Raw genomic sequence first — 15,143 nt, 5'->3', positions numbered from 1 at the left:
CCAATTTTTTTTAAAAAACTTGTTCAGGCAGTATCTAGCGTATGTAATGCGGTCCTGTACAAAGGGTTGGGTGCCAGAAACCACGTTTTCTTAACTTTTTTGTTTTCTTAACTAGGGGAACAGACTTCCCACACATCTTTCGAAAAACATCTGCGCTAGCCAAAGATGCACAAATACTAATAATTGGAGATTTCAACTCTAAACACCCAGACTGGGGCTATCCCAAATCAGACCCAAAGGGCGTCCGGTTATGGGAAGCCATCCAAGACTTAAAGCTAACCATTCTGAACGACGCCCAACAGCAGCCAACGCGGATCGGAAACAGCGTGTGTAAGGATACCTCGCCAGACTTGACGCGGTGCAGAAACATACCGTGCGCTCGATGGGAAAACACGGGCCTCTGGGCAGGCAGTGATCACTGCATCCTCTCCACTACCATTGCAACATCCACCAACAAAAGAGCCAAGACCACTGCGCGAATCACGGAGTGGAACAATTTCCGACAAATGCGCGAAGAAGCGGCACCCGACACCATTTCGGACATAAACAAATGGGTTTAGTCGCTAAAGCAGGACGTGACCACCGCGACGCGTGAAATGGAGGTCACTCAAGACCAGCCGACGACAGATTCCCGCCTCCTCCACATGTGGGAAGCGCACGAAGGCCTCATGCGCAGGTGGCGGCATCAACGGCACAACAAGAAGCTTCGCCGTCGCATCGCGAAACTCGAACGAGACATTGAAGCCCACAGCGCCACACTCGAACGCCAGCAATGGGGCCAAATTTGCAACAGCCTGAATGGCCAGATGGGCTGTAAGAAAACGTGGCATCTGCTGCGACACCTCATTGACCCCGGTAGTTCCAAGTCGGCAGTACGCAAGCAATTCGATCGTATAATCCACCAATATCCGGGTACCGATGAAGAGCTGCTGGAGGAGCTCGCCAACCGGTACATCAATACCTCCCACCAGAATCAGAAGAGCAGCAGCGTTAATGCAACAACAGTACAACTGCCACAATAAACTGGAATCCCCAACCAAGAACTGGACGCCGACATCTCGGAGGCAGAGGTCGGCGCCGCGCTCCACAAGCTGCGTACAACATCGGCGCCCGGCCCCGACGGTGTAACCAACAAGACGCTGCGAAACCTTGATTCAAAGTCGGTAGGGGCCATCACCAAGTACATGAACGAATGCTGGAAATCCGGACAATTACCCCCGGAATGGAAACACGCCAGAGTCGCCTTTATACAGAAACCCGGCAAGAAACTCGACCTCGGAAATCTTCGACCCATATCCCTGACCTCTTGCTTGGGCAAGCTAATGGAACACGTCGTGTTCTGCCGTCTACAAAACTACACGGAAGAGCACAACCTACTTCCCCCCACTATGCTAGGCTTCCGAGCTCACCTATCCACCCAGGATGCCCTCATCCAACTGCACCATGATCTCCTAAGACCAGAGAGTGGTGCAAGCACCAAAGCCTTACTTGGCCTAGACCTTCACAAAGCATTTGATAACGTGAAGCACACTGCCATAGTAAACAGCTTGGCCGAGTTGCAACCAGGAGAATGCACGTACAATTACATATGCACTTTTCTATCCAACCGTATGGTCGAACTCTCGGTGGGCAATCTAGTCTCCAAACCGATCAAACTCTGAGATCGCAGCACTCCTCAAGGAGCAGTTTTATCACCTTTCTTATTTAATCTCGCAATGAAGTCGCTACCATCCAAACTCGACAAGATACCCGGCCTGCGACACACTCTCTATGCCGACGACATTACGCTCTGGATGACCACGGGATCCGACGGACAAGTCGAAGAGACCCTGCAGAAGGCAGCCGACACAGTCGTCCAGCATGTGAGTGACGCGGGTTTAGAGTGCTCGCAGAGCAAATCGGAGATACTAATACTGCGACTCCCAGACCGGCGCAGAATAAAAACCCCACTACCCAACATTAACGTGTACGTCAACAACACTGCAATACCTCACGTGGATTATATGAGGGTCCTGGGCCTTTTTGTACAAAAGAATCGCCACAACAACTTCACCATTGATCGTCTCACCATAGCAGTGAATCAGACAGTCTATTTAATCACCCGAGTGAGGGCACGCAAGCAAGGTATGAAGGAGAAGGAGCAACTCCAAATCATCCACTCCTTTGTCATCTCAAGGCTCACCTACGCCCTTCCCTACCTACATCTACTCCAAACTGAAAAAGCAAAACTGGACCGCCTCATTCGCAAAGTGTACAAATCTGCGCTGGGGCTCATCCGTACCACCCCTACCGAGCACCTCCTAAGCCTGGGGTTGCACAATACCGTGGAAGAACTTCTAGAAGCACACCGCATGGCGCACATTCACCGACTACAGGGAAGCAAGACAGGCCGTTGGATCCTGGACCGCATCGGGCACAGAGTGTCTCCAACGCACAACGATCCTGCCACCATTCCCCCCAACATCAGAAAGAGGTTCATCATCAAGCCACTGCCAAAGAACATGCTGGCAGGTCATCACGACGGCAGACGAAAAGCAAGAGCTCAAGCCCTGCACAAAACCCACGGGTCCAACTCCGAAGCAGCATACGTCGACGCTGCTCAATATTCCTTGCCACATAACACGTACGCAATTAGCGTAATTAGCCTCCCCAAGATAATCAACAACAATAACAACAACCAATTTACTCCCCGAGCAACACCAATACGGACGGCCTGTTCTGTGCGTGCCCTCAACTCGGCGGAGGCAGAAGAGGCGGCCATTGCCCTCACTGCAGCAGCCGGATTTACAACCATAATCAGCGACTCAAAGACCGCCATATCCAACTTTGCATGTGGAATCGTGGCCCCAGCCACACTACGACTACTGCATCCCCTACTCTCCCCTAAACAACAAGATAGTGAAGAAGAACCCACCCCAATTGAATTGATATGGGTCCCGGCTCACGCAGGGAACCCGGGGAACGAGGCGGCCCACCAGTGTGCTCGAAGATTCGTCAGCCGAGCGGTGGGTCCCGTCTCCGACCCAGGGGACCTGGTCAGTGAGCCACTGACCACATACCACGAAATTGCCCAATAATACCGCCTCGCAAGACGGACAAAACCCCCACCTCATCCCAAGCTCACCAAGGGACAAGAAGTCACCTGGCGCCGACTCCAAACACACTCTTTTCCCAGCCCACAAATATACGCACACTTTTACCCTGACTTGACAGACCCACACTGCTCATTATGTGGGTCCATAGCCTCCTTAAATCATATTCTCTGGGACTGCAGAGAAGATCTCCCCCCACCAGATCTCCTGGCCGCTCCCTCGCCTGAAGCGTGGGAAGTGATACTCATGAACCCGAACCTGGAGGTTCAACTTCGGGCCATCAAAAGAGCTGAGGAGGTGGCTGTAAGGCACCACCTGGTAGCCACCCCTCACTAAGCAAATTAACAAAATAAAGTTGTTTCTTCCTCCTCCTTAACTTTTGACTGGTTGCCCGGATAACGGCTCTGGCTTTTGGCTCCAGGTCACTTGAAGGTCCCCGAAAACGCGAGCTAAAGGCCTTTCATACTTAAAGCGCCCCCACGCACTGCCGATTCCCTTGGCAGTATTTGCCTTTAAAGTTGGCTTCGCTGCAGTACAGTCGTGAGCTAAAGGCCTTTCATACTTAAAACGCCCCCACGCACTGCCGATTCCCTTGGCAGTATTTGCCTTTAAAGTTGGCTTCGCTGCAGTACAGTCGTGTTATGCGGTGAAGCATACCAAGCGGGAAAAGGTGCTATTGTTCCGGGGCACAGCCCACGTTAATGCGTTAACGGTATCATATACGAGACACGCATAGCTGGGGAAACGAGGGCTCAAATCGCCACAGAGACGTCAGAAACAGCTCTGAATGATTGCCAGTACGCTTACTACGTGTCTAGACGCTCGTACTGGGACCTGAAACGGCGCGTGCGCATTGTATAATTACAAACGCGTACTATGTCCCGCGACAGGGGCCCCTTTCCATTCTTGCTATGCTTCATCGCATAACATGGCTGTATTGCGGCGAAGTTGACCAGTCAAGTTCGAATTATCCAGCGAAGGTCAATTTTGAGATCGAAATAATGGAAGTTCGGGCCCATAGAATTGTATGGGCGCCGGCCGAGACCTTCAGTCGGGATCATGTAAAAAAAAAATCGAATCAACCGGAGTCGAATTAACGGAAGTCTATTGTACTAGCAACACCCCATGGCTGTTGCCATGCTGTCATGGGTGCAATAGTGAAAGCGCAGCCCGCGGCAAGGGTTGAAGGCCATGTGATCTGCCAAGTTTTGAAGGTGCGGCCTAATGAAATGGTAAAGGGAGCAGCAGCATGGAACTTCCCCTTGGGACAAGCACGTGTGCAACCCACTGCCAGCACCCCTCATCTTGCCAACGTTGTGACCCCAAGCTCGCAGTCAAGAGAACTCTGTTCACACATCTGTCTGGGCTTGCGACACGTTTAGTTAGTAAGTGAACGTTCGCTTCAAGTTATACTGCCCATAAAATTACGAGCACTCAATTGTGTAATAGTGTGATACCTTGCTATCCCTGTCAATGCTTTGCGCACCAACCATGGTAGCCCACTGGCTATTGTGTTGTGCTACTAAGCTCGAGGCTGCAGGTTTGATCCCAGCTGCCACGCCCACATTTCGGTGAGGGCAAAATGCAAAAAATCATTGTGTACTTAGATTTAGGTACACGTTAAAGAACCCCAGATGGTCAAAATTAACCAGGAGTCCCGCACTACGGCGTTCATCATAATAAGATCATGGCTTTGGACGTCGAACAACAGCATTTCATTTTTCATGCTTTGCCCATCAATTGAAATTGACTTCTGCTGCAGGGCCTTAACAAAGCTTACTTAAGTATATTTGTGCTTGCTTTCAGCATCACATGCCCCTGTAAACATTAGTAGTGTTTCTAAAAAAATGTTAGCACATGAAGTGTTCACCATAGCTGCTTTGGAAAATGACAATCTCCCAAGACTAGGGCGCCTGCGTGCACTGCTGTTTTAGGGTGGTGACAACACCAAAATTTTGACCGCTATTTACCGTCAAATTTGGTGGGTAGCCCCACCAATTTTGGTCCCCAGTCATTCTGATTTTTTTTTTGTCACACTCTGATGTACCTATGTTCGCACGCAATCTATTAAATTTCTTTAATTTAGCTTTACACCAATGCGCACACGAAACGTGCATACATCTTTAATATACTAGTTGCCTTTTCCTTTTATTTTAACACATCAGACTTGTTTTTCTATTGCATGTCGTGCGACACATATAAAGCAACAAGTTATAAGGTACGATGGTGTGCTCGTGGTAGTATTATCTCGGGCCAAGAATGTGAACTGCATTAAGCATTGTCGTTGCCTTCCACTTGTACTTAATATACAAAGGGTGTTTTTCAAAGTGTGCTGTAATAAAGACTGCTTACTAGCCTGTTTAACTAAAGCGTAGATGTGCCGTGTACTGCGCTCAGACACACTATATGTCTTTGGCTGCTGAGGCCAAAGTTTACTAAAAGAAGTTAATTCCACGTCACCAAGGGTTACAGGAAACGTGGTCTGTCGGCTGGTCTTTCACCATTTCGTGTCCCACATTTAACTCGCCAATTTAACTGGCGGTGACAAGTACTCTTACAAAGGCTGTCACCACCATAAAACAGCGTTGCATGAAGGCTCCCAACCCAAGACATTCACACTTCTCACTGTAGCGAATCTTTGCTTAAGGTTATCGCTTCAAACAATGTCGCAAAATGTTATAGTATTGACCAGAATCTCGAGTACCTATAGGTGCCATCTTCTGCAAGGGCTGCAGGAACTGGCAAACGAGTGAGAGGATACCACTCAACCCGGTATCCTTCCTGTCATCAACCCGCATCCCCTGTGCAGGCCGTGCCAACACACGGTGACAAAGGTGGAGATTAAGTGTGCCTGCTCTGAACGCAGGTTCAAGAGGAAAAGATTCTGGTCTACAGTGTGAGAAATAATAAGTCACATGTAAGCAAAACAGTTTTTAATGTACGGTGGCAAAATGCAAAGATGAGTTACCTACAGTATTTACATTATGAGTGCTATGTACACATGACCATTTTGGGCCTAAAATTATCTAGGGCCAAAAAGCTTCCAAAAGCCAAGAAAAACGTTGGATGCCAAGAGAACTGTGCCACCCAAGACAATGAAGAGGTAAACTCCTTTTCTGGAAGATCGAAGCCAAGGCATTGATTGCACCAACAGCTTTACGAGCCCTTGTGTTATCCATTGCCCGTCAAGTGCAATGCAAGGAACAACGTTCAGCAGTGCCAGTGCGCCTGAGAAGGACAACATGTAACTGAGAGTCAAAGTTAAGGTTGATGAATGCCAATTTGAACCAACAAACACATGAGCAAACAACTTCAAGGCTGTCTCACACTATCATGCAGCTGAACGGTAGGCAACAGCATTAGCTACTTTGAAATTGTGCTACATTTCTTCTGCTTCCCAGTTAAGCACCATTTTACATCCAAGAAAATTTAGAAAACTTGTTCACATCTGTTTCTGGCCATAAAGTACATTCATACAAAAATAAAAAGGAAATTATATCCGAGTGAAAATTCTTTAGTAAGTTAACAAATTATTCAGTAATTGGTTTGCTGAACTATGCGCGACTGAAAACTCCTTCTAGTGTATCAAAAACACTACTATGGGCATTGTGTTAAGTTTACAGCGCTTAGGTTAGAATGTTGAGGTATCAAATTCAGCATATCAAAAATGGTATGTTGGGCTTTGCGACATTAATTATGCTGCTATTTCATACTAACACTAGCCATTGCACTGAAATTGCCATGCAGAACTCCTTTCTTGATTATTCTAGGAACTGCCTAAAACTGTTTGCAGTAACAGCTGAGCACTTGCCGGTGGTGCTTGCAGAACAAAATTATAAACCATTTTGTATGACAACTATAGGGAAAAATACTGCAGGAACATTTCATAGGAGTGTGTTCATTGTCACCAATTTTCTCGCTATTTTAGATTATGCTAAAATGGAAGCCAAACATTGTAAAAACTTTAGCTGTGTGTAGTGCAATGCCCAGTATGTAGGTATGATATTGAGCCTTCAGGGGGTCACTTCCCGTGTACAGGATCTCTATGCTCAAATATCCAGTTCTCTGAATCCTTTTCGTTTCTTGTGAGTGCTGCCAAATGTCCAAAAAAGCCCCGATTCAAATGAGAATACATGCCAAAGGTTGTGTGCATTCAACTACTGCTTTGGCATAGTAAGGTGGACTTGTGATGAATCCTGCTATTTTGGGTGTTCCCGGTGAAATGGGAATGGCAGCTAGATGGCACACAGTTTCTAGCATTGAGAACCATAGCCCAAGGAATGGTTCTCTATGGAGCAAAAGCTGCTTCTATGGTTACCTAGCTTTTACCTAGAATTTTCAGCACCAGGAAAATCATGGCTTCCCCTAAACTTGTTAACCAACTGCATTAACCTGTTCTTATCACAAATGTGCAGCAGTCAGAGACTGTTCGCACTAACAGCTCAGTACTTGCCGGGAGCGCTTGAAGAACAAAACAGACATTTTGTATGACCACTACAGGAAAGGATACTGCAGGAACACTTCATAAATGTGCACTGGCAGCACAGATAGGTAGAGTTGCCGAGGGACCCACTTGATGACAGAAACTGCAGCACATCAAATTGTAATTACAGATTAGCAAGATGACCACATTGAAACTGGCTTGATACTGCAACATGCACAAGATGTAAAGACATGTAGCCGGGTGGCAAAAGGCGACGAAACTTGGATGACAAAACTGTTTAATTGGGCAAAAATGTAAAATAGAGCAACAAGTTGGCACCGGTGATAGTGGTGAATATCACCGACAGGCATTGGTTAATAAATAACATTTGGCCCATATTTACTGGACATTATGCACTCTATTGTAGCCAGCAATCAGTGTGATAATTCGAGGGTGCCTGGTAAATGCATTCTATGCATCTGATAGCAATTTGTTCATCTTATCTTACTAGAAGCAATACAACACTAGTAATGCAATAACAATACAATGCTGTGAGAACTTCTCTTGCAAGATCTGAAACTAAAGGCTGGTATCAAAGAAACAGCTAACATGATAACACTGAAAGTGAGAGGCTAATAACTATAAAAATGTTACACTGCATGTAGGAGTGAGGATTTAGAAAATACACCCACCTGAATGCCAAAGCTCTGATGGTGGACCAAGAAAGAGCATTGTTTGCCAGTTTGTCCTCTTGACCTCTACTAGCTTAGTCCCGTTGTCCAGTATTGGTTTTAGGCAGTATTCATCCCGTGAACAACTTGAGTTGCAGTACCTGACTGACATCTGCAGCGTGCGTCTTGCTGGCAGGCACACATTTTTCTGAAATGTGCAAATGACAGGGTGTGCCAGTTGAAACACAAAAGCATAAGTCTTAGTTTACTTGATGCTTCTTATACATAACAATGTAGGTGAGGCTGTAGTACATGTATTAGATGCCAAACAACACAAAAACTCACAGGAAAGTGGAGGCTTGATATGATTAACTGCGGTCAAACAAAGAATATCGCTCTAGCGACATTTCTTGCTCAACCACAGTTAATCACGCATATATTAGATGCATATGCATCACAGAGCAACAACCTAGTGCAGTAACACAGCCACACAGATCTCAAAGGCATAGAACAATTGTGATTTGTAGTGATCATGGGAGTGTTAAACCTCAAGATCACATAAGCAAATACAGAAACATCTATAGTATTACAGCACTGAATCATATTTATTACGAACACTCCGATGAAAATGGTGATTTATTTCCAAGGCTAATAGCTTCACTTATAACATCAGTTTCTTATTATTACTGATCAGAAGAACAAGTGATGTTGCACATCAAATGAGCACCATAAAATGTGTAAGCAGTGAGGCATTGTAGCTTAAATTTGCAACATTTTCATTTAATCGATCTTGTCACTTGGAATCGTATAAGTACGAGAAATGTGTAAGTGTGGTGGGCTTGCACAACTTTATGTTCAACTGCGTAAATATATAAAGTTTAAAGCATACTAGAAAGCAATTGTGGCTTAAAAACATGAAAAATAACCGCGCAAGTAAAACCTAAAAAACTAGAAAGTTGCAAATACTGCACGTTTATATATTTTATAATACAGGCTATGCTGATACAGGAATGTAGCACTACCCTCCGTGGTTGCTCAGTGGCTATGGTGTTGGGCTATTGAGCACGAGGTCGCGGGATCGAATCCCGGCCACGGTGGCCACATTTCGATTGGGGCGAAATGTGAAAACACCGGTGTACTTAAATTTAGGTGCAAGTTAAAGAACCCTAGGTAGTCGAAATTATTACAGAGTCCCTCACTACGGCGTGCCTCATAATCAGATGGTGGTTTTGGTACGTAAAACCTCATATTTCTTTTTTTTTTTTTTAATGTAGCACTGATGGTAAAGAACCTAAGGAGTGATATCAAGCAAAAAAGAAATAAAGTTTGTACTACGCAGTATGGTAACTTACACTAGAAGCACCACTGTTCTACATACTGTAAGCACTTTAAAGTAACTAGTAAGACAATCAGTATAGCAGACTCAAAAAATAGAAGGTGCACTCCCAAGCATCGGTAATGAACATTATATTCCTGGAAAAGCTGCTAAAAAAATGACCACACAACCAAATTTAGTGCACCAAACTGTTGCAAGAGGAGGACATGCAGCAGAACAGAAGCAACCTGTAAGCAAAAACAACCTTAACTTGATCTCTCAAGTACTGCGCAGTCACACTCACTTTTTCTCCATGTTCCATGTAAGCAAAGCAGAGACTGTTGTTTGACTGTCCATGGCAGCAGTCTACAGAGAGGTGTCATGGTGATAAGAAAATAGAATGATAAGAAAGACTTGTACAAAAGTGTTTATTTTACTTGCAACAACGTTCATAGAACACAGAAATCCGGTCACTGTAACTAGTTGTCATTTTTTACAGACTTAATCAATTAATGTTTCATACAATCCTCAACTTACCCTAAAAGCAGCTGTTCTAAAAGCAGTATTTGAGCAGTGTATCAGAAATGCAATCGCAATTATTACATTGTTATGCGTGGCATATTTTTCTCAAAATGTTCATACATAAAGTTAATAATCCTAATGAGGCTGATATTTATATCTGTAACATCACAACGTCGGGCTTCACTGTATGAAATTCATTATACAGTTGAGCTCACTTATAACAAACATTACTGTCACGAAGGATGCATCCATTATAGCCAAGCGTTTGTAATAAGTGGACATGTAAGAATAAGCCAGCAAAATGGCAAGAACACTTATTATTTTATTAATTCATAAGCTTGCTTTCCTTCTTCACTGTCGACCCAATAATCATGGTTTCCACATTGTTCAAATAAGACAATACGCTCAAAGAGCCTAAGACGAAGGGCTGTTGTTGGTCACCTTCATCCATGTGTGTAAAAAAGCACGGTCACTTGAACTTGGCTTTACTTTTCACTGGACCACTGATCACCTTTAAATGTGTGCATCTTTGGCAGCATTTGAAATAACAGGTTGGTTTCATCTGTGTTGTAAATGCACTGATCGCTGTAGCTCGTAATGGTTGCCATGTTGTCTCAAAGCCATGCATTAATGTCGTCACTGTTCAAGGAGGCGGCCTCGATGACAATTGCTTTGAATGCAATTCCATGTCGGAGCTTAAGGCGGTGTAGTCAGCTTTTTCCCTGGATTGAAATCTGCAAAGGCCGTGAAAATGGCGGAGTCCTCTGCATTGGAAAGCATGCACCGCTGAAGAGCATGCTAAACAGCGGGCATGAATGGAGATTGGCGCCTTCTCAAGAGACTTAGAGGTACATTCGAGTTCAACATAATGGAACACACAGCCGTGACATGTTCATTCTACCTGACACGTGCTGCCATAGACTGCATCGAAATTATGACCGTGATCCTATTTTCGTTCATAATATCTGAGAATTTTTTATACCTGGGATCATTATAGGTAAGCCCGACTGTACATCACATAGTGCTGCAGCTTGCCTCACCTTTTGGAGACCATGTGCCTTCAGACTCGACCACATTCTTCTTCTGGCAGTAGCCATGCTGGGGAAGTAGCAATGTCTGGACCAGGCAGGCCTTCCAGGAATCCATATTCCGAACATCACAGCTGTCAACTCCAATAATGTGGTCTCCTGGCAATAAACCACCAGGGCCATGGGCACCAGACTCCTAAAACAAAAACAAAGAAAAAGCTGATTTGCCTTATTACAGTACATTTGTTGCCATTCATGTCGCATGGTATACAGTGTAGTCCACTGTTAAAGGGACACTAAAGGCAAATACTAAGTTGACGTGGACTGCTTAAATACCTTGCCAGATACCTTGTTTCGTGTGAAGAAAAGACTTAGTGTACGAGAAAATTGCATCTGAAGGGTCCGAATACGTTTATCGCAATTCAAATCTCCCGCCACCCAACCGGAGAGTGGTGACGTTGCATACGCCATCACTGCCCTTTGCTGCCGTCAGTGAGTAAAACGGCGCCCGACAGACGGCGGTACGGCTTCTTGCACAAAACTCAAACAAGCGGCCATGCAGAAACCGAGCCCAGACAGAGCCGTGGATTGGCCGCTGCAGTTTCTTTTGATCAAGTGGCATGAACCGTAGGGACATCCCTCGACATCACATGGAAGTGGAATTCTCTGCTACTTGCAAGCCATCAAAACCAGCACAGCACTACGCGATAACAAAACTACTGAAATGCGAAAGCGCGGGCAGCGCAGAGTTGAGCGAAACCGAAACCTTTCCACCATGTCGTCGTTCTTTTTTTCTGAAAAAGTAAATAAATCTGGACAAGTAGTATTTTCGTTCGTCTTATAATGCAATACAATGATGTTCTTATAACGAGTGGTTGAGTACTAGTGACAGAATATAAATGAGGAGTGCTTTCATCATTGGGCAAGTACTTACATGTCCCGGGGGAGTCTCTAATCGTGTCCTGCATTTACCCCAGTTTCTCAATTACTTAGGCTTTGTGCGCGATAATATTGACACCTTCGGGATTCTCAAGCACTAATCAATCACTTTAGCTTGACTTAATATTTGCCTTTAGTGTCCCTTTAAAGGGAGCACTCTAATTTATGGCTCCCGCTTTGCTAGTGCTTTAGCTACAAGCGCCAGGTGTCAAACCACTGCACAGGTGTGCAGAAATGTGCCCGTGGCACCAACCACAAGCTATTTGCGGCAAAGCTGGGCAATTTCACACTTGCCAGAGGGAAAAAGTCACATGTGATCAACACTCATGTGCTCCCTTTAACAGTGAACTGCACAGTATGCTATCTGCAAAACATGTTGACAGCATTTCCTGTACTTGTGTGAGAGCTAAGTACTACATGTCTCATGAAGGAGGCACTGGTTTCGTTCTGGACGAGCGTGGAACCAATGCAAACTAGTTCATGATGAGCAGGACAAATCAAATGGGCGTAACAATGCTATCTCTTCGTGGCACTGTCTACATTTGCACACACTAAGATAACAAATGATAATCACAAGAATTAGCACACTTAATAATAATGATGACTAGAATTCCTTCTTCAAATCTTAGGACACTTCTTATTAGACCTGTTATTGAAGAACTTTTTTTTTTTTTTGAGCCAAGTGTGAGTGGAGAAAAAAAAGTAAAGCACTGAAAGATAGACGGATTATTTCTGGTGGTTCCCCAAGACATCTCGTCAGGAATTCTCTTTTTGTTTCTTTCTTTTTTCTTTTTTTTTTTTTTTACGGTATTGACTTATATCAGGTGAACTGCTGAACTGACTGAGTGCTTCGAAATACAGTGCGTGTGAAACAGTTGATCTCGCTTCTGTATCTGAAATGGTGTTCAGAGTTTAAGCATGGAGATCACACTTGTGGAGACAATAAAGTGCAACAAATCAGTCAAAATTTTCTGTCTGTCTTGGTTTTGCCTATTTTTAATGATGAAGGTGCAAGGAAAAGAAAAAACTTGGAACTAAATTTTCAGCACACAGATTTTGTGTCTGATTTTTAAGCGGAATTTATTTCATTATTAGACCCCCCTAAGGGCCCAAGGGGTATTACAGATGGGGTGGGTACATGATTATCATATTGGTAAAAAAAAAAAGAAAGACGTGCATCTAATTAAAAAAGTGGTTAGTGATGGCAGTATTTAATGACTTTCTATCTCTGTAGAAGCAACGGATGGGGTAAGGCGATTCCAGTTTTGATGGTCTTTGACAAGAACAAATGTAAGAAAAGATTAGTGAGACAAATAGGAAGGGCCACTTTGTTGGGCTGGTCTACACGTGATGACAAATACGATGGTTCTAAGATGAATCCACACCAAAGGGTTTGATTGTGGTAGAGAATTCAAGCACAGGCAAAGTAGAATTACCTTGAGTACTGAGATAACTGACACTCCAGAGTTCTCAGCATAAAATGGCGCCAACAGAAACTTGTTGCCAAAGAGGAGCAGCAGTGCCAGCAGGGCCGCGACTATGTTGTGCCACACTCCGGCGCAGTATATCTTCAACTGCCTCCAAGGTGACAGCACCGAGAGTTGGTCCTTTGGGAGGTCGACAAATGCACCAGGAAATATCCCAAGCACAAAGAAGCCGCAGCCTTGAATGCGCACGTTCTCCCTGAAAAGCAAGAAACCTGCTTAACATGTCACGATGTAGAAACAGGGAGCAACAATCTTTGGTGATTGTGTAATGAATTATGAGATAAAGAGACCTAAGAGTAAAACTAAATCAGCTTAGACTGGTGAAGCATTCATTCAAGACGCTATGCTTGTTTATTTTGTGTGTGAAGGTTGGTTACAAACGTAAGGTTCCCTACAAAATTTACTAGATTTACAAATGAGCAAATTTACAAAATTTGCTGGTGCTGAGATCTCTCAGTTGCCACAGGAATGATAGGTAATACATCAGTTTGTCTAGTCTTCGTGCTTTTTAAAAAAGAAAGTTAAGCGCAACAAAGTTTAGCAAATAGGAGGGGAAGGGGTACGTTACCTAACAGCCGCTAAAGCATGGCCGAACTCGTGGAATATGCTGCACACAATTAACGTTGCGATGTAGTAGAAAATGTCCGACAATGGAAGGTTGACGCCTGGTAGCTGCAGTTGTGGACAAGGCAGAAACAGGTTATGAGCAATGCAGAATTTGATGTGATATAGTTGAACTGATTTATCTATAGTACTTGATCACGCACTGAAGAAGCACAACATATTTCACCATAAAGCTGATATTTAAATTCAGCGCGAGCTAAGCAAGAACTAAACTGTACTTTCGTATATGGCAAAAGGTAAACACGAAAATGTCGTACTTCTGCACGTGGTGTAACCGTTTGTTAAATAACAAATCACAGTTTGACATTCGGATGGCACTGCTCTTAAGGCGAACGAAAATATATCAAGGATATCTTCGTGATATCTCAGTAGAGCGGATGATCCAGCAGACAACACGTTTGTCTGCTAGCGTCCATGAAAGCTTGGGCACACGCAAGAATAACGGCATACAGAAACTGGCACTTGCAGAGGGCTCGAGCACTTGGACTTCTTGCGTTCCGGTTGCGGCACTTCGGATCATGCCAGAGGCAGCCTTCGCGAGCACCCAAACGGCAGGCACAATGCATCCAATACTGGCAACTGTACCCACGGTGAACCACCAGTACAGAAATCGCGGTTTTTTCCGTCCCATTTGGTGCACCACACGGTTGAACCGGGTGAAGTAGAACTGCGCGCGAAGCAGCTTCAAGCTCATTCCACTTCGCTCCAGCATGCTGACGTACGGGTACAGCATGCACGTCTGCAAAAGTTCAAAAGACCGAAAAAGAAGGAATCGGAATGGGCGGCTGACATCGACTGTTTTATTTTTTCAATGCACGCTCGCTTCGACACGCTGTCTAGTGAGCGAAGCGACGATGCTCTTCTAGTTACCTTGAACACATAGTCCGTAAAGTTTAAAGCTGTCCAGAAGAATAGCACGCAGATAACGAATGGGATCATGTCTGGAAGATGATGCAAGAGTAGCCTCCACTAGTACAACTCGAACCAACAGGTAGCGTCCATCTTTGACTCGTTGCCCGAGCAACGCGACTCGTCGCAAGTC

At 44.8% G+C, this 15,143-nt stretch overlaps 1 protein-coding gene across 1 annotated transcript; it reads right to left on the bottom strand.

Annotated features, from left to right (window-relative positions):
* Nucleotides 1-6,010: 6,010 nt before the first annotated feature.
* LOC119461142 (membrane-bound transcription factor site-2 protease-like) lies at nucleotides 6,011-15,121 on the bottom strand. The gene is made up of 9 exons (XM_037722350.2): nucleotides 14,972-15,121; nucleotides 14,568-14,840; nucleotides 14,046-14,149; nucleotides 13,427-13,673; nucleotides 11,064-11,247; nucleotides 9,806-9,867; nucleotides 8,208-8,394; nucleotides 7,603-7,678; nucleotides 6,011-6,340 (listed from the first exon to the last, which is right to left on the bottom strand). Exons 1-9 carry the CDS (start codon nucleotides 15,038-15,040, stop codon nucleotides 6,115-6,117), a joined length of 1,428 nt encoding a protein of 475 aa, XP_037578278.1. The 5' UTR covers nucleotides 15,041-15,121; the 3' UTR covers nucleotides 6,011-6,114.
* Nucleotides 15,122-15,143: the final 22 nt, after the last annotated feature.

Source organism: Dermacentor silvarum, chromosome 8 (assembly GCF_013339745.2).
Source record: "Dermacentor silvarum isolate Dsil-2018 chromosome 8, BIME_Dsil_1.4, whole genome shotgun sequence".
NCBI classification, from domain to species: Eukaryota; Metazoa; Arthropoda; class Arachnida; order Ixodida; family Ixodidae; genus Dermacentor; species Dermacentor silvarum.
Note: the sequence above shows the minus strand (reverse complement) of the source record. Positions and strands in the feature narration are given on the sequence as shown.

Bases quoted from the DNA above. Each gene is read 5' to 3' on its own strand.
- LOC119461142 (XM_037722350.2), bottom strand. From the start codon at position 15,040: ATGATCCCATTCGTTATCTGCGTGCTATTCTTCTGGACAGCTTTAAAC. The intron at 14,841-14,971 runs GTAACTAGAAGA...GAACTTTTGCAG, and splicing joins TTACGGACTATGTGTTCAAG to ACGTGCATGCTGTACCCGTA. The intron at 14,150-14,567 runs GCAAGTGCCAGT...CCACAACTGCAG, and splicing joins TCCAAGTGCTCGAGCCCTCT to CTACCAGGCGTCAACCTTCC.